The sequence below is a fragment of the Ursus arctos genome, unplaced genomic scaffold (assembly GCF_023065955.2).
Source record: "Ursus arctos isolate Adak ecotype North America unplaced genomic scaffold, UrsArc2.0 scaffold_32, whole genome shotgun sequence".
NCBI lineage: Eukaryota > Metazoa > Chordata > Mammalia > Carnivora > Ursidae > Ursus > Ursus arctos.
In genome coordinates, this window is record NW_026623008.1 from 23,071,803 (window position 1) to 23,090,918 (window position 19,116).

Genomic DNA, 19,116 nt, shown 5'->3' on the forward strand with positions numbered 1-19,116 from the left:
AGACGTTAAAACCTGTGGTGGAGAGCGGAGACGCAGCGCCAGCGCCGGGGGAGACGAGCTCAGGGTCTGAGGTGGTTGGAACCGGCTCCTGATTGAAGTCTGAGGTCCTGGTTTGCTTCCCCTCCTGGTCTGCTGAGTCATCGGAGGACCTTTGGGCCTCACGGTTTTCCATCCGTGAAGTGGGAACAGTGGATGGCAGGGCTTCCAGGGTCCCTCTACTCTGGGCCTTGCTGGTGTTTGCTTATTAACAGGAGTTAATAACTTAATAACTTGCTTAATAACAGGAGCCCTGCGGGCTGCCACGTGGGTGACCTAGGAAGGCTTGTTCTCCAGGCCTGGGAGGCTGAGGCTGAGAGTGCCGGGGGCGGGGGGCGCTAAGGTTGGGTGGGACAGCCCCTGAGCTCTGGGCTGAGCTGCGCTCTTCCTGCAGGAATTCACCCGAAGCCCAGGACACCATAGATCCCAGTCCCCTGCACTGTGCCTGAAGAAACAGGTCATGACGGACGCCAAGTGAGTCCGGGTGTGGAGTGGGGACCAGGGGTGCTGTCCTAACTGCTGAAACAGACAGACAGACTTCGACTGCGGGCTGCCCTCACTTCCGTCTTGGGGGTGTGTGGCCAACAGTGGCTCCCGTGTCTGCTCTAGGGAGCTCAAGTGCCAGTCCTAGCCCAGCCACTGACCAGCTAGTGACCTTGGGCCAGTCTCCTCCCTTCTCCTCCTGTCCCTGTGTGTAAAGTGGGGGTGTCGGACTGGATCATGTCCTAGGCCCTAACTCTAAATCTCGTAATCTGAAGATCTTGAACTCCTCGCTTACCCTTTCTGTGCCTCTGCTTTCTCACTTGTGGGTGGGGACATGTGTGTGAAGGAGCCTAGAAAAGGACGCCAATCTTCTACTCCATATGCACGGTGTGTCCATCTGCTCCGTCTCCCACCATGTCTCTGAAGCAGGCTGGACCAGGCCAGTGGCCCATCCTACAGATGGGAAAATTCACTAGGGCTCCATGGAGCTCTCTGGGTGAATGGGAGGGCCGAGGACTGACTGGCCCGGGGAACTCTGGCCCCTGGGGCTTGCAGGGAGCTGGGAGAAGGGAGCAGGCTAGATCCTGAGAGCAAAACCTTTCCAGGACACCAGGACCGTGCCTGCTGGAGGGATCTGTTGGAGTGTCGGGGATGAACGTCCCCCTTGGGAACCCGAAGGGGAGTCAAGGACCCCCTGGAAGCACATGGCCAGAGGAGCTCATCGCGCTGGGGCCTGGGGAATCCGCCTGGCAGGTGGTCCTGAAGAAGATCCAGGAGCTCTCTGATTCAGTATGGAGGGAGAAGGAGGGAGGGGTGAGGGTGGAAGGGAGTAGGGAGCAGAGAGGGCGAGTCTCAGTCCCTACTTTGGTGGACGAGAAATAAGACTGTTTCGTGGTTCTATAGCTCCATTTACTAGGTCTTATTCCAAAGCTGGATTCTGCTGGGGGTCATGGAGTAGTTCCTCTGTCCCCTTCTCGTACCTCCCATCCCCACGTGGAATTGTAATTGCCCAGCGCCGGTTTGTGTAGTTGAGGGTTGGAGCTGTCTTGCCCCTGCTTTGATCCACAAAGATCATTGTGGCCCTCACGTCTCGCTGCTCGAAGAGTTAGAAGATCTGGGGTCATAGCCTGTCTTTGCCACGTTCTCACTGTACGTCCTTGAGCCAGTGACTTCCCATGTCTGAGCCCTCGTTGCCCCGTCTGTAAGATGGCAGTAGCTCTAGTACTGAACACATAGAGTCATTGTGAAGGCTAAGTGAGGCACCCACCACGCAGCCTCCCCTCCCTCTTCCCCGGCCCTGGCAGGACCACCGAGACCCCTTCATGGTCGCCGACCTGGGCGTGCTGGCCAGCCGCCATCAGGCCTTCCGCCGCGCCCTGCCACGGGTCTCACCCTTCTACGCGGTGAAGTGCAACAGCAGCAACTGGGTGCTGCGCGTCCTGGCCACCCTGGGCACCGGCTTCGACTGCGCCAGCCAGGTGAGCCCGTGCCCGCTGCCGGGGGCCTCACTCGCGGGCCTGACACGTCCTGGGGGTAGCGGCCAGCCGCCGGGGATCTGGGAGTGGGGCCTGCGGCACCTGGGACAGTGGCCAACACAGGAAATACTCACTTGATTTTGAAGGAAGAAATGAATGAACTATGGGGAGGGGGGTCGACCTGCTGCTGGGCCGCGTGACGGGGGCAGGTGACGGGAGCCAGTGAGCCGAGGGGCACAGGCTTTGAGCACAGGCCCCGTTCCTGTCCCGGCACAGACATTTCACGCACACCCTAGGTTCTTCCTCTTTAGAATGGGGCCAACTCTGCTTTCCTGACGGTCGTCTAGAAGCCTAAGCGGCACAGACATGCCCAACGCCGTGCCAGGTGCAGAGGATGGGTTCGGTCAAGGGCGGCCCCTCACTTGTTTGTTGCTCGTGCCCCGGCTTTCTGGGCCCAGAGGGAGGCAGCCCCTGACTGTCCCCCGTGCCAGGTGGAGCTGGAACAGGTGCTGGGCCTGGGCGTGGCCCCCTCACGCATCATCTACGCCAACCCCTGCAAGCCTGTCTCCCACATCCAGTACGCTGCCCGCCGGGGGGTGCGGCTCCTGACCTTCGACAGCGAGGAGGAGCTGACCAAGGTGGCCAAGCACCACCCCGAGGCCAGGTGAGATCGGCAGGGTGGTGCAGGCAGGTGGGGAGACAGGTGGGGCGAGGGACGGCAAGCCTGGGGCCTCTGCCGGAGGAGTTGGGCCTCTGCAACCATCTGCGCACCAGATGAGGTGACCCGGGAGAGGTTCAAGCACAGGAGGTCTAGGCCGATGCACTCACGCTGGAGTCAGGGAGGCCGATTCATGGGCACATGCTGTGTGGTCTTGGGAAGGTTATTTAACATCTCTGATCCTGTAACACAGAGGCCTACAGAAGGTGTATTTATAATTTTATCACTTTCCTGTTTTTTCTTGCTTGGTCAGAAGTCTCTAAGTGGTGAGTGTTTCCATTCCTTGGGACTCAGTCCAGAGGAACGAGGCAGGGGGCCTCTGGGAAGGTGGGAGAGATTGGGGGGTAGGCGGGGTGAAGTTTCCAGGCCTCGGAGCTCGCACGGCTAAGAACCGCTGGCATCTTTCGCACCCTTTCCCAGGCTGGTCCTCCGGCTGTGGACCCAGGACAGCGAGAGCTCATTCCCCCTGAGCGCCAAGTTCGGGGCCACCCTGGAGGTGTGTGAACACCTGCTCCAGTCTGCCAGGGCCCTGGGGTTGGCGGTGGTCGGAGCCAGGTGAGGGCGCTGGTTTTCCCTGCCCGGGAAGCAGGGGTCCTGGTGTGCACTGCCAATTCCCAGTCTTTGCCCTCTGGTCAGCCGTGGCCCCTCTGGGCCTTAAGATGCTCCGTTTGTCCTCAGCAAAGAAGCTGGGTGTTACCTGGGACTCGGGCAGGGCCAGAAGGCACCCGCCTTGGGTGAAAAATGTAAGGGGGTGCCAAAAAAACCTTAGTACTCTAGATAAATAACATCTTGATGCAATATCTAAAAAATCAACATCAATGTAAAAAATCCATGATGAGGAAAATATAAAAATTTTAAAGAAAAAGGATTGGAATTCCTGACTTTTCCTTTTGCCTTGGGGTCCAATCACTGTTACCAGTTTTGCCTTTATTTAAAATTTCTGTGTTTTACCCGTTGGGGAAAACATGCATCAATTTTGCTTCTTAAAAATATCACACTACTAAATGCTATTTACCTTGATGGCTCAGTATTTTGGCACCCCTTAAACTCTGCACCTGAGCTGAGGGCCTCCCTCGCCTCCCGCTACCTGGCCCTGATTGGTTCCTCAGCCCGCCTGCTTGCGGGGGGTGGGGGAGGGAATTTGGGGTTCTCATCACACGGCCTCTAAGGAGGGGAAGGGGAGCCCTGCAATGGGGGCACTGGGAGGCGGCAGCTGAGAGAAGTGACTGCCCTATGACCGTGAGCACCCCAACTCAAGGCCGGTCACAGGCAGCGTGTGCGTCTCCCAGGACACCCACACATAAATCCAGGGCTGCGTATTTGTGCGGCCGCCTTCCTCACGTGTGTCCCGGTGTGTGTATCCACGCTGGTCCCCGCGTTTTACCCGCGTTGGCATTTCGGAGTGTCCCCCTTACTTTCCCGTGTGTGTTTCTCCACGTTGCACTTGACCTGCGTCCAGCTTCCACGTGGGCTCGAACTGCCAGACGGCGCACTCTTTCACCCAGGCCCTCGCTGACTGCCGGCGCGTGTTCGAGATGGGCCGGGCCTCCGGGCACGACATGAGCCTCCTGGACATCGGAGGGGGCTTCCCGGGAGAGGAGGGCTTAAAGCCTAAGTTTGAGGAGGTCAGAGAGGAGGACGAGAGGGAGCCTGGGCTGGGGTCGGGGACAATGTGTGCGTGCGCTCCTATGTAGGGGGAGCTCTTGTCACCGAGTCGTGTGCATGCGTGTAGCTGGGATTTGTCTTTGTTGAGAGGTCTTTGTCTGACTCTATGCACGTGGCCCGTGTGCCCATGTGAGCCTGTGTGAGCGCAGACATGTTACTTGCTGTCCGTGCGTGACCTGCCGTCAGGTGGAAGTTCACTATGCCCCCGACCCAGGGAACAGCCCATCTTGGCTGACCATGTATTGATTTCCGGGGGTCCGAACTCAGACCCCTCCCGGTCCACAGCCTATACACTTGCTGTGTGTCCTTGGACAAGTGACTTCTCCTCTCTGGGCCGCAGTTTCTGTTTCCTCCCTAGCAAAGTGGGGATGGTAACACCTCCCCACGGTGCTATTATAGGAACGAAGGGGGATGGCGCAGGCAATGCCCCCCACGTAGGTCCTATTAGGGTCTGGGTCTGTCTCTGCAGATGGCGAGAGTGATCAATGCTGTGCTGGCCCAGGACTTCCCCGTGGGAAGCGGTGTGGAGATCATCGCGGAGCCGGGGCGCTTCTACGCCGCGTCCGCCTGCATGGCCGCTGTCAACATCATTGCCAAGAAGGCTGTGCTGCAGCCTGGTGGGTGGGCCAGCACTGGGCGGGGGGGGGGGGGGGGGGGGGCACCCTGCAGCCGTCTTCAGGCCCTGGGGAAGAGGACGGACAGAAGTTCTGGGCTCCACCCCCAGTGCCTAATTAGTGAGAGACAAGCTGTGAATCGGGTATGAGAATGAACCTGTCAGTATCACCATTCAGTCGTTCTCAAGCCGACTGGGAGGCAGAGAACCCAGACCAAGTCCTTACCCTTGCTGAGCAGCCCAGGCATTTATATGGCATTTATGGAGGCAAAGTCACAGAACACCGCTCATGAGGCCACAGACACCACTGTGCTGCCAACGGGCGTTTGAAATTCTTCCAGCAAGTGCTTTCTAGCAGGTGCAGATTATTATAACGAAAAATACACCGAGTCGATACAAATTCTTAGAACAAATACAGGAAGGCAAGAGTGTCATTGCGGGGGCCTGCAGGTTAAGGGTGACATCTAGAGGGTGACAGGAAACCTTCTGACAATTGAGGTCGACCATCATGGGAGAGTTTTTTGATTGCTATTTCTGCATCAGGGATGGGCTGGGGTGGCTGTTCTCACACAGTGAACTAACCAGAAACTCAATTTCATGACGAGATAGAGAGTACGAAAAGATCTCACCACTCTATTCTGTGGCTCCGTGATAACTGACGTATAAATATTTATAAATCCCGTTAATCTCCTCCCTTACCCTTGTGACACATGCTGGCCCACAGCTTTTAATCCCAAAGGCGCTTGTGTCAACGGATTTCATTTCCCCACAAAGTGTGTTGTTAGAGACTATTGTGATATGCAGCACAGGACGGTAGCCAGCGTTAACAGAAGTCCAGGTTAGAAGGATTTGGGGCTTATTATTTTTATTTCCAAATAATAAGAGCTGCTAATAATTAAGTCTCTATTCTGGGTGAAATACCTATTTTTGTCTCACTTCTCCTCAACAATCCTGGGGGGGTAGTTTTGGGTCGCTCCCACGTTACAGGTGGAAATACTGAAGCTCGGGGAGAGGAAGGGCTTTGTCCACACGGCACGGCTGGTTAGGGGTACGGCAGGGCCCCCGTCTGCCTGGCCTGAAATGCTGGTGTGCTCGCTGAGCTCTCAGCCTCTAGGATGTCATGGCGAAGTGGCTTAGGACACCTGGGGCTGGGGTCGCTGGAGACAGGATCAGTAATGGCAGCTGCGGGAGTGGGGAGGAGAAGGGGTGACTGACACCAGGGAGAAGATGGTGGGAAGAAGACCCGGGGCGGGGGGGAATACAATATTCAGAAAGATGCGAGCATCTAAGCAGTAGCTGGAATGCCTGTGTATAATCCCAAGTTTAGATTATGTGGATTAAGTGGTTGTGAAGAAACTGGCTCGGTAGTAGGTCACGTCTGAAGGATCTCGGGATCATAGGTGACCTCAGCTTCATAGGCACCAGGAGTGCGGTGGGGCAATGAGAAGGTCTCCGCACGCTTACTTCAGCAACGCGATTCGAGGCGGAGTATTTCGGTGGAGGGAGGGATTTCCTACTCCACTCCGCGCACGTCAGAGTCTGGCGCTCGTTTTAAATGTGTCGAGGTCCGTTTGCACCAGGTAACATGCGGACATGGAAAGCACTGTCCCAAAGGGAGAAGTTTTTACTCACAATTCCCTAGAAACAGGGGGCCTGGAGTGCCTCGCGGGGCCGGTGGGGAAGCACCCAGCTGGGGCAGGAGCAGAAGGAGCGAGCAAAAAGCCAGGGTGGGAGACTCCAGTGTGGTTTTCGAGGGCAGGAAGGGGTGAGGCAGGTAAGCCTGCTGTCCAGAGGGGACAGCGGGAGCCCAGAGGACAGGCCCCAACCTGGCATGGGGTCAGGAAAGCTCCTGGAGCAGAGAGCAGGAGTTCTCCGGCGCTGGGCTGCGGATCGGGACCCCTCCCGAGGGTTCCACACTTGGGCGTGGAGGGTCAGTGCTGAGACTGGCCACGTGCACCTCACTGCCGCCCTCCCCCCGCTCCCAGGAGGCCACCGCAAGCTGCTGTACTACCTCAATGAGGGTCACTACGGCATCTTCCGCATCTTCTCCAGGGAGCCTGTCCCCAAGATGCCCATTGTGGTGAAGGTAAGGGGGCCCCAGTGTGGCTCAGGGGTTCCTAGTCTCCGGGCCACGGCCTGCAGCCTCCAGTCCCGAGAGGCAGGGATCACCGTGGCAGGTGGGGAGGTGAAGGAGCTCAGACTGTCGATGGCTTTGCAGATTGCCATGCCGCGTGCGTGTTCAGGGACAGGCACACGGGTGTCCGTGTGCACCTGCATAGGCACTTCTGGGGGGGGCTGCCGACGTACACCGGCGCAGGTAGGGGGGCGTGTAGGTACGTGAGTCTGTGCAGGTGTGCATGCACATCTGCTCGGCTCTGTGTGTTTCCACGTGCATCTCTGCACGTACAGGTTGTTTCCAGAATCCGTACATGCTGGCGGTGCAGGGGACTTAGGAAGGAGAGATTCTCAAACTTGGCTCCACAGTGGGTCACCTGGGGAGCTTTAAGAGACCCTAATGCCCAGGCGATGCCCCAGACGGCTGAAACCAGAATCCCAAGTGGGCTGAAAGCCTGGCGTCAGTCCTGTGTGAAAACTCCCCAGGTGACTCCAGCGGCTGCCAACCATGAGGCCAGTATGTTGAGTGGCTATGGAATAAAATCTTCCCATTGTACAGGGACAACTGAGGTCCCATCTGGGCCCGCACTTGTGCATGGGCAGGGCGGGGCTGTGTCACTAGACTATAAACCCCGTGAGGACAGGGTTGAGAACAGTGCCTGGCACAGCGGACCACGCCTTCATGGGTCACGGTGGGTGGCTGATAAGTGTCCGAGTGGGTGCCTTCCCGCTGGGACCCTGTGGGCGTGCCCGGCTGGCCCGGGGAGGGGGCTGGGGGGACCCGCTGGGGCTCTTCCCTTTCTGAGTCTCTGCTCTTTGCTCCCTGTAGGAGCTCGGCTCAGAGCCGCCCCTCTTCCCCTGTACCCTCTATGGTCCCACATGTGATGCCTTTGACAAGCTCTTGCCAGGGGAGGTGACGATGCCCGAGCTGGATGTGGGTGACTGGCTTGTCTTCCCCTCCATGGGCGCTTACACCACCACCATGAGCTCCACCTTCAACGGCTTCCTGCCCGCCTCCGTCTGCTATGCCATGGACCCCAAGCTCAGGTGTCCGGAGGGGGAGAGGAGGGGCAGGGCACTGAGGGGATCTCATCAGGATCTGAGTTTGGCACGGAGAATGTGGCTAAGCTCTGCAGTCCCAGGCCCAAAAAACACCCGGCTTCCCCCACCAGCCCCAGCAAAACCCAAAGTGTCTGACTGACCTTTGACACTGGCTTCTGCCTTTGGTGTTGACCCTGTTATAGCTGCTTCCCGGGTAAGCCCAAGGTAGCCCCTTGGGTGGCTCTGCCAGCTCTGAGGTGTGCACACCTTCGGGGGCAGAATCAGGCAGCCTTGTGGCCCCAGCTGACCCTCAGTCCCTTGGCCAGGCCCCCACTCTGCTCTGTCTGCAACCACTCCCCAGTTTCCTTCTCAGATGTCCCTTCCCTACCAGCTTCAGGGTCCCTCACAGGCTCGGCCCCAGGGTCCCCTCTCTGCTCCACCTAGGGCTCAGCCCCCCCCCGCCCCCGGTGGGGAGGGAGTTCTAGAACCTTCCTTTACTGGCACATCCCTTCCACAGGAGCCTGCTGGGGGCAGCACCTTAGGTTGGGAGGTGGCCGTGGAGGTGCTCCCGACGTCTTGGTATGCCACGTGGGGAAAAGCGGGGTGGGGGGGACAAGGGGGAGGCCAAGGTTTGGGCATTGAGTGTTTGATGAGGCAACTTTCAATGTTCAAAACTGGTTTTCTCCCAGAGCGGGCCTGACTGAAGTCTAGGTTAGCCCCTCAGGCTGCCGCCCCCATCCTCCTTGCTCCTTATGCCCCAGACCCTGGTCGGGGAGGGCTGAGAACCTTGTACCCCGACAGCAAGTGCCCCTCGAAGGCTATGTCCTGGATGTGAGGCGGCCTGCCCTGACCAGTACCTTCCTTCCGTTCAGTTAGTGACCCCTGTGCTGATGCAGGAAAGTCTGTGTGAGCTATGCCCCCCCCCCCCACTCGTGGTGAGAACACTGGCTCAGACCGGCCTGGAGTGACTCCAGGCTTCCCCACACACCGGCAGGGGTGTCAGTGCCTCAGTTTCCCCTCGGATATTAGTATCCCCCTCACAGGGTTGTGGAGAGGAGTAAGTCCAATAATGCAAATCCCTAGGCAGGGATTCCCCCTCAGTTCATGTCCAGGGCCCTGCCTCTGGCTGCTCCCGGTCCCAGGCCTGGCCCACTCAGAGACCCCCCCCCACTGCCCCAGAGTCTGGGGTTTCTCAGGAAGCAGGCGTAGCCTCTGACCACACAGCTAATGGGCCAGCCCTGTGGGTGTGCAGACCTGGCCTCGGTCTTGGAAGCCCCCAGACTGGGAGGTTGGATGGATAGGGTGTGAAAACAGCCAACTCCAAAATAGGGTGGGTGCTACTGTGTGTCTTCTAGACCTGCTGAAACTACAAAACAGTATGTGGGGAGCTCTGAGCTCAAAAAGAAAGCGAGTCCTACAGGGAAGGAGGTCGGCAGAGGCGAGGGCAGGGAGACGTCAGGATGACTACCGCGTTCCTTTGGCATGTGCGGGCCCAGAGGCCGAAGCCGCCCACCTCCTGTGTCCTGTGTCCTTGTTAAGCGTCTTCTGAGGAGACGTTTGCTGACCCCCCACCTCCGTGATTGTCCTGTCTGTCCCCCAGATTCAGCCCCACCCATCTTGCTGCTGTCTCCTCAGCTCCGCTAACACCGGAGGAATCTCCCAGCATCCCCCGACTAAGGCGAATTATCCCCCAGATACGTGAGAAGGGACGGACTCCAGAGGCCACGCCAGGAAGCCAGAGGTCTCAGACAGCCTGCAGCCTGTTCCCAGTTCATCTCCTCCCACTGCCTGAACTCTGCCCTCCGAAGAGTCTGGAAGCACAAACCTAAGTGGGCTTTAGGGAAAGTAGAAAGTTTAATCAGATGCAAGACATGAGGGTGTGTGTTGTGTTTGTGTTTCGTCCTCTGATGCTGTAATTGTGGTTATCCCTCCCTTCTTCGATCCACCCACGGATCCATTGATCCCTCCATCCCTCCATCCATCCACCCATCCCCCCATCCATCCACCCATCCACCATCTATCCGTTCCCTCAGCAGGAATCTGAGGGCTAGTGTGTGTCTGGAATGTTCTAGGCACAGTAACACACAACGAAAACCCAGGCTCTCGGAGCTTACCTTCCAGTTGGGAAAAGAGACAGCGTGAGCAAGCACATAGCACGTATACAACAAAGTACCTGCTATGAGGAATGATAAAGCAGAGGCAGAGGGTAGTGAATAAAGGAAGATACGCTATTTTAGGCAGAAGGAGGCGGTAGCCAGTCCGAGGGGGAGCACGGGAGCAGAGACCTGAGGGCAGAGAGAGGCTGTGTGGTCACTGGGTCAGAGTCCCAGGCATAGCAAACCGCAAGTCCAATGCCAGGGATGGAGACTGTTAACAACAACAACAAAGGCGGCCGGGTGAGCAGAGTGAGTGAGGGGCAGTGTCGGGAGAGGAGGCAGGGGGAGGGCTGGGGGGTGATTTGTCAGGCCTCATGGGAAGGCAGGGCTTCGACTTTCCTGGGCGCTGGAGGGAAAAGCCTGGAGGGTTTGAGCAGGTCCAGGCATTGGGAATCTGAGGGCCTCCTGCCAGTTTGGGGAAACGATGGGCGGTCAGGGTGTTGGTGGTGACAAGTGGCCAGTTCGGGACACGGTGGACAGGTTGTGTCAGGAGGATCGGCTGAGGGGCGCGCTGGGGTACCTGGGGCAAGGAGAGGAGTCAAGGACAACCCCAGGGCTTTTGGCCAGAGCGGCTGGTACATGAACTGGGACGCTGGGGAGGAGAAGCAGGTTAGGAGGGCTGAAAATCCAGAACTCAGTGTTGACAAGTCAGGCTGGAGCGGTCTCTGCCACCGCCAGATGGAGTCACACAGCAGCCCTGGGTTCGGGGCCAGGGCTCAGTATGGGGGAAACGAACATGGTTGGCGTCGGCACCCCGAGGACTTTACATCCCTGGGGCCTCCCAGCCAGAGAAGACACAAGGCACAGAAAACAAGAGAAGAAGCCTTTCAAAGAGGCAACGCCCGACTGTCCAATACGGCCCACAGGTGGGTGAGGTGAGGGCCGAGGGTGGGATTGGGAAGAGGAGGTCACTGGTGATCTGCACCAGAGACCTGGTGCAAGGGAAGGGGGCGGTTGGTGGAAGTGGGGTCCAGAGAGGGTGGCTGTGGGCCCCTCCTCCAGGGAGTTGTGCCCGAACCGGCAGCAGCGAGAAATGGGAAGGTGGCTGGAAGAAGGGCAGGTTGGGTCAGGAGGTTTATTTTTATTTTTATTTTTTTTCAATTTCTATCTCTTTATTAGGAGGTTTATTCTAAGATGAGAGCTATTACAGTTTGTGGGCTCCTGGGCCTGCTCGCTAGCTAGCAGGGAAGATAATTAAGATGCAGAAGAGAGGAGACAGTCGCAAGAGCTGAACCTGGGAGGGGGGAAGCTCAGACTGCACATCCCAGGGGACCGTGGGAGGCTGGGAACACCGCGGGGGTCACAGGTCCTTGGGAGAAAGTGGAGTTCTCTTCTGATTAGTGAAAAAAAGAAATAAGGTCAGGGCTGTGAGGGAGGGGGCAGGAGGGGGTCTTGGTGTTTGGAGGAGAGGGCAGAGGTGGGGAAGTCACAAGAGCGGGAGAGTGAATGGGCCAGTGAAATGGGGTCAGATGGCCAGCACGGGGCCCACCCAAGGTTTGCGGGGGTCGGTCTAGAGCGAGACCGGCCATCTGGTGTGCTGGTCTTCAGCCACGTTCCACTGCGTGGGTGCAGGTGTACCATGGTGGCCATGGCCATAGATGGGCTGGAGAATGGGGTGCTCCTGGGGGTCTCTGCAGGTCCAGGCTCCAGCTGGCTACCCCGAAGTCCCTGCAGTCCTCAAAGCCCTTTCGTGGCCCCACATACTGTCCTTCCAGAGCCGTATCTGCTGGCGACTCAGAACGACCCTGTGAGCTCACGATGACGCCCACATTAGAGAAGCAAACAAAGCTGGGGCACCAGGGGTAAGCTGCAGAGCTGGTATTTGAATTCACACGCCGGTCGGTGTTCTCCCTTCAGGGCAGCAGGGCGTGCACGCTGTGTTTAAGAAGGTCTTGCACCCCAGAGGGTGAAAATAAGCAAGGTTGGCAGTTGGGGGATTAAACCTCAGGTGTTCTGGGTCTTGGGAGCCCCAGGTGTGGTCACGTTCAACTGTAGTGACTTGCTGCCCCCTACTGGCCATTGGCGGTGTTGCACCCAGACGGACTGCGCAGGATTTGCTTAGCCCACCACGGATTCACTGTCTGGGTCCAACTACACCCTGTTGAAAGCATGAGATAGGAGTTCTCACCCCGCGCCTCCCCACCGTCGCCCCCTGCTCCCCACCAACCGGCTTTGACAAATGAGAAAACGGAAGTCAAGAGAGGTGACCTTAAAATTCCTCTGCTCTTGGTGTACCCTATCCGCTCAGGTGTTCACTCAGTAAGTATTCACGGAAGACAGTGTTTAGGCACCGGGATTCGGCAGGAAATAAGGCAGGAGAGAGTATTGCTCTTGCGGAGCTGCCGTTGGGGGGCTGGGGTGGGGGAGGCAGATACTAAACAAGTAAACAAACCAGATGAGGAATGGTGCTGGGTGCTGGGAAGAGATTAAAAGAGAGAGTGGCTGGAGAGGGTGGTTGGGAGATGACATTGGAGGAGAGACCTGATGGCTGAGAGGGTCGGGAAAGATCCTGCAGGAAGAGGGAACAGGACGGCAAAGGCCCTGAGGCTCTGCAAGATTTAGGCAGGTTCCAGATCCCATGGAGCCCTTGACGCCCAGCCCGTGAGAAGTGCAGCGGTCAGAGCCAAACGTTGTCGGGAGGGTCATGCCATTGACCCGCTCTCAGGGAGTCCGCAGCCTCTCTCAGCCCCCACCTGACTCACACAGCTGACCACTCGGTCCTTGGAGCTCCTCCTGTCTTGGCTTGTGTGACACCAACCTCCAGGGGCAGGAAAAGCTAGGATTATTCTCCTGTGACAATTAAAGCTTAACCTTCAACATCGAGAGGTTTCAGATTTGAAGGAACTCACTGACCTGTCCAAAGCGAGAGCAGGAAATACTGGCGCGTGGACTCAAAGGTCAAAATTGGTGTTTCTGGGACCGGGGACAGGAGTATGCGGGAGAGAATTGGTGGAGGTGTATTCAGGCTTGTTTGTAGCTGCTGCCGAGGGATAAGTGTGTTTGTGACCCTGTCTGTGGCTAATGGTGAGTCACTCTTGCGCATGTGTTAAGTGATTAAGTTTTTAAACGTGTTTAAAATGAATATTTACAGGTACCCGGGTGGCTCAGTGGTTTAAACATCTGCCTTCAGCTCAGGTCATGATCTCAGGGTCCTGGGATCGAGCCCCACATCGGGCTCCCTGCTCAGGGGGGAGTCTGCTTCACCCTCTCACTCTCCCTCTCTGCTCTCCCTCGCTCGCTCTCAAATACATAAATAAGTCAATAAAATATTTTAATAGAAAAACAAATAAATAAAATGAATATTTACAAGTTTGTAGACACAGTTACGAGCATGCCTTCTGCAGATCCTATGAGTGGTGTTCCAAAAAATAATACACTTTTGGAAGCAAAAGAAGTCCCTAAAGTGGCAGTTTCAACATGTTACTTAAACACTAACCCAATCGTGTTAGCTGGCGCTCTCCAGGGTTTGATTATTTGCTATAGGCTATAGTTCTTTGTCAAGCAAAATATTCCACCATTGAAAGAAAGGAAAGTTGTAGGAAGCGATGTGTACCCTAATACCCAACTTGAATCTGTGTTTGGACACACACTGAATTCAACCAGCATCAATGCAAAATGAGATACGTGTCTCTACTTCTGAAATATTTATCATAAAAACAAAGCTCAAGGGCAACTAATACTTGATGTGTTTAAATTTTCATTTTAAGAGGCGCTTTTAAAGAGTAAACATTCATGATTTATCATTCCATTTAAAAAATAATTATTATTCGACATTGCTTTGAGCTAACATTCCCCTTTTTAATGTGTTTTGTGGTCAAATGTCTATATAAGGTAGAGATCATTTTTACATGTTATTAAAATATAGTATCTTCTCATTTTGGCTCATTATAATAATAAACACATATTAAAATGTAGTTTAAAAATGTAGTGTTTTTTTTAAAGACTTTATTTATTTATTTATTTATTTATTTATTTGACAGAGAGAGAGAGAGATCCAGCGAGAGAGGGAACACAAGCAGGGGGAGTGGGAGAGGAAGAAGCAGGCTCCCAGCAGAGGAGCCCGATATGGGGCTCGATCCCAGGACTCCGGGATCACGCCCCAAGCCGAAAGCAGACACTTAACGACTGAGCCACCCAGGCACCTCAAAAATGTAGTTTTTAAATAGCAAACCTCTGAAATGTTTGGTATAGCCCTCTTACAGAAAAATGTTCACCAATTATTATTATGGTCAATCATTATTTTTCAAAACACAAAAAGTGTTAGGAAAAATATGACATAATGTATGATATAAGGAACTTCTGAAGTTTTCCTGGGATTCTGGTATCTCATACTGAAATCCCAAAGATTCATATGTGTTGGGCATTTGGAAAGGCTTTGTGAAGTTTGAACATCTCTCATCTCTGCGCCCCACCCCATCCCAAGGCCACTGCCCCGATGGCCAGACCTGAGTCATCTCTCTGCCTTTATGAGTCAGTCCCCAGGCTCCTCTAACTCACCCTCCACGGTCCTCAGAAGGATCTTTCTAGAGTGAAAAAGTCCTGTCATTTCTCTGTAAAATCCTTCCCTGGCTCCCCAGCACCTTCACAGTGTTTCTTAAAATGCATCCGGGGGGATGGCTATATAAAAATATCTGGGAGTTTCTTTAAATGTGGCGGTTTGGGGAGCCTCGTTTAGGCACCTGAATCAGGATCTCTGGGAGTTGAAGCCTAGGGATCTCTGTGCATGTGACACATCAAGTTCAACGCTATTTATAGCCTCTACCCGGTGTGCTATTATTGTGTATTCATTCTACGTATGTTGTTAACCCAATAGGACATTTCTATTATTGTTTGATAACCAATTATTTTAGATTTACCCACCTATTTTTTTTTAAAGATTTTATTTATTTGACAGAGAGAGAGACAGCCAGCGAGAGAGGGAACACAAGCAGGGGGAGTGGGAGAGGGAGAAGCAGGCTCCCAGTGGAGCAGGGAGCCCGATGTGGGACTCGATCCCAGAAAGCAGGGATCACGCCCTGAGCCAAAGGCAGGCGCTCAACAGCTGAGCCACCCAGGCGCCCCTACCCACCTATTTTTAAAAAAAGATTTATTTATTTGACAGGGAGAGAGACAGTCAGCGAGAGAGGGAACACAAGCAGGAGGAGTGGGAGAGGAAGAAGCAGGCTCCCAGTGGAGGAGCCTGATGCGGGGCTTGATCCCAGAACGCCGGGATCACGCCCTGAGCCGAAGGCAGACGCTTAATGACTGAGCCACCCAGGCGCCCCTACGCACCTATTTTTTTCCCAATGCCCTTTATTACTCCTAAAGATCTGTGGTTCCATCTGAGATCAGTCTGAAGAATTTCCTTTAATATTTCTTATAGTACAGGTCTGCCAGCAATGTATTTTCCCAGGCTTTTCTGCGTATAAAAATGTCTTCATTTCATCTTAATTCTTTATTTTTTTAAGTTTGTGTTTTATTTTGTTTTTTTAAGATTTTATTTATTTATTTGACAGAGATAGAGACAGCCAGCGAGAGAGGGAACACAAGCAGGGGGAGTGGGAGAGGAAGAAGCAGGCTCATGCGGAAGAGCCTGATGTGGGGCTCGATCCCGTAACGCCGGAATCACGCCCTGAGCCGAAGGCAGACGCTTAACCGCTGTGCCACCCAGGTGCCCCAATTTCATCTTAATTCTTAAAAGATTTCCCCCTACCCCTGGAATAGAATTGTAGATTAGCAGGGTTGGTTTTTTTTTTCCTCCTGAACTTTAAAAATGTCATGACATTTTCTTCTGGATTCATAGTTTCTGTTGAAATGTGTACCTCAATCTTATTGTTGTGTCTTCTTTCACCTAGCTTTTAAGATTTTCTCTTTGCCTCCGTTTTCAGCTGTTGACAATGGTATGTCTAGGTGTGGTTTTCTTTGTCTTTATCCTGCTCGGGTTTCACTAGGTTTCTTGAATTTGCGGATTGATATCTTCCAACATTTTTGGAAAATTGTAAGTTACATCACTTCATATATTGCTTCTGTCCCAGTTCTCTTTTCTCCCCTTCTAAGATTCCAGTTACACAAATGTTAGACCTTCGGACTATGCATATCTCTTACATTCTGTTCTTGCCCTTTCTCCCCGCTGCGTTTCAGCATGGGTGTTTTCTGTTGAACTGTCTTCAAGTTTGCTAATACCATCTTTTGTCTTGCTGTACTCTGTCTTCTGTTAAGCATATCCAATAAATTCTTAATTTCAGGTGTATTTCTCAGTTTTAGAATATTTGATTATTTTTAAAAATACCTTCCACTTCTTTGTCGACAATCTCTATTTTTTATCCACTTTGTCAGTCTTTCCTTTATGTTCTTTAACATATTATCAAAGATATTTTAAAGCTCTTGTCTACTAACCGCAATTTGTGGATCACTACGGTTCTGACACTATTGTCTATTTTTTCTCTTTATTACCAGTCATGTTTTCTTGCCTGTGCGTATGTCTAGTATAATCTCCAGTACATGACATTGTTCAAACTGGAAGTTATCCCAATATGATGAATGTGTAGTGACATCTTATTGTGGTCTTAATTTGCATTTCTCTGATTACTAGTGAGGTTGAGCACTTTTTCATATGTTTATTGGTCATTTGGTTTTCCTCTTTTGTAAAGTGCCTGTTCCAATATTTTTAACCATCACTTGATTAGATTGTATTTTTCTTATTGATTTGTAGGTGTATATAAGTTGGTGTATGTTCCTGATGACTTGATACATTTATCATTATACAGGTGTCCTCTCTACTCCTGACAGTTCTTGTCTTAAATCCACTTTGTATGCTATCAATAAATATGTGTATTTCATAGTAGACCTCACCCAGAAGAGACTTCTGCTACCCTTACCTAATTTGTGAGGTAACTGTTTTTATTGTTTTACTGGTTATCTTAGAGGTTATAAGCTGCACACTTTGCCTATTCAAGTCTAGAGTTAATCAACACATTTACTCCAAGACAATACAAAAACCTTAAAAAATTTTAATTACATTTACTCACCTCCTGACTTAGTTATCATTTTTGTCATGTATTTTATTTCTTTTTTTTTTTAAGATTTTATTTATTTGAGAGAGAGCGCACGTGTGCGCATGAGCAGGGTGGGGGGGTGGACAGATGGAGAGAATGAGGCAGACTCCTGCTGGGCAGGGAACTGATGGGGGTGGGGCTCAATCCCAGGACCCCGGGATCACGACCTGAGTCAAATGTAGAATGACATGAATACAACATTATAGTATCATACAAAATAATTTCACTGCCCTAAAAATTCCCTGTGCTCCACCTAAACGTCCTCCCTCCCCCCAACCCCCTGGCCACCACTGATCGGTTCACTGTCTTTATGGTTCTGCCTTTGCAGAATGTTCTAGAATTGGAATCATACAATATAGAGCCTTTCTAGGTGTTTTTTTTTTTTTTTCATTTATCCTGCTTGGGATTTGCTGGGCTTTTTTTTTTTTTTTTAAGATTTATTTATTTATTAGACAGAGATAGAGACAGCCAGCGAGAGAGGGAACACAAGCAGGGGGAGTGGGAGAGGAAGAAGCAGGCTCCTAGCGGAGGAGCCTGATGTGGGGCTCGATCCCATAACGCCGGGATCACGCCCTGAGCCGAAGGCAGATGCTTAACCGCTGTGCCACCCAGGCACCCCTTGCTGGGCTTTTTGAATCTTAACCGAGGCTGGTGCTTTCTACTCCCTGGCAGCATCCTTATTGAGACTTGGTTTCTCCATACATAATGAAGAAGTCAGGCCACATGGCCCCTGAGGGCCTGTTGGACTCAGACGTTCTCAGACTAGGATTTCATGGTTTTTCAAAGCTCTGAGATGCCACTCAGCTTCCTCCCCACCTTCAGTTCCCAGATTCCCTCCGCCTCCACCTGGCCCCTGAGGAGAGTCATGGAGAACTCCCAGATCTGCCGCTAGGGGGCAGTGGTGTGCAGAGAGTGACCAGGTTCTGAGCTGAATGAGGGCAGAGCCAAGGGCTTCTTCGAGGTCTTTGCTTCTCACTGTAAAGGAAAAATGATTAAGCCTGGGATTCAAAGACCCGTGTCCCTTCTGTTTCATTTCATTTATCAAACTCTGGCTGATGCATGGAGATAAGTCATACCCTGTCTTTACCCTTGAGGACCTCATGGTTCACTAAATCCTTCTCTCCAGCCTACACTTCAGGCTGATTTTCCCATCTCCCTGTCTTTGCTCCTGCTGGGCCCCTCCCCCCCATCATCACCATTACATTTCCCCTCCTTAAGGCTCGGGTCAGAGGCCAACTCTTCCCTGAAGCTTCCCAAATACCCTCACCAGAATCCCCCTCCCCCTCCCTTGTGCCCTTAGCTTCATTCTGTATCTGGACTCTTCTGGCCATGTGCTTGTCTCACTCCCCAGACCGGAAGATCTTCAGGCGGGGCAGGGACCCCCTTACCTCTGGGTCCCCTGGGCCAACCCTAGGACACAATGAGTGCTGGAGGAAGGGAAGCGGAAGCTCTGCTGGCTGGGATCTCTGGCAGAGCTCACGGAGCCCAGCATTTAGAGAGTTCCACCATGGCAGCTTCTTCCTCTACCCCAATCCGCAAGCCCTTTGGGGTCCAGCTTTGTACTCGCTGCTGAGGAAATGATGAGAGAAGCTGCCGGTTCCAAGAACCAGTGGATCAAAACATGAAACCGTAAAAACATCAGAAGAAAACATGGGAGGGTTTTTGATTGACTTTACAGTTAGAAAGCCCTTTCTAGGACTCAAAACCAGAAGCTCAACTGAAAAAGAACTCTCAATGGCTTTGAGGCTTTTGAAGAAATCCTCAGCCTTATTCATAAGAT

At 53.2% G+C, this 19,116-nt stretch overlaps 1 protein-coding gene across 5 annotated transcripts; it reads left to right on the top strand.

Moving 5' to 3' along the window:
* The first annotated feature begins 327 nt into the window (after positions 1-327).
* On the top strand, positions 328-10,036 carry LOC113268382 (antizyme inhibitor 2-like). 5 transcript variants are annotated; one of them, XM_057305307.1, is made up of 11 exons: positions 328-510; positions 1,125-1,308; positions 1,824-1,997; positions 2,453-2,658; positions 3,133-3,267; positions 4,172-4,337; positions 4,847-4,994; positions 6,976-7,076; positions 7,935-8,152; positions 8,664-8,725; positions 9,747-10,036. In XM_057305307.1, the coding sequence occupies exons 1-10, from the start codon at positions 497-499 to the stop codon at positions 8,686-8,688; spliced, it is 1,371 nt and encodes a 456-aa protein (XP_057161290.1). In that variant the 5' UTR covers positions 328-496; the 3' UTR covers positions 8,689-8,725; positions 9,747-10,036. The 5 variants fall into 5 exon arrangements, with proteins under 5 accessions (XP_057161290.1, XP_057161289.1, XP_057161291.1 ...); XM_057305306.1 differs by having other exon boundaries at positions 9,782-10,036; XM_057305308.1 differs by having other exon boundaries at positions 9,841-10,036.
* Positions 10,037-19,116: the final 9,080 nt, after the last annotated feature.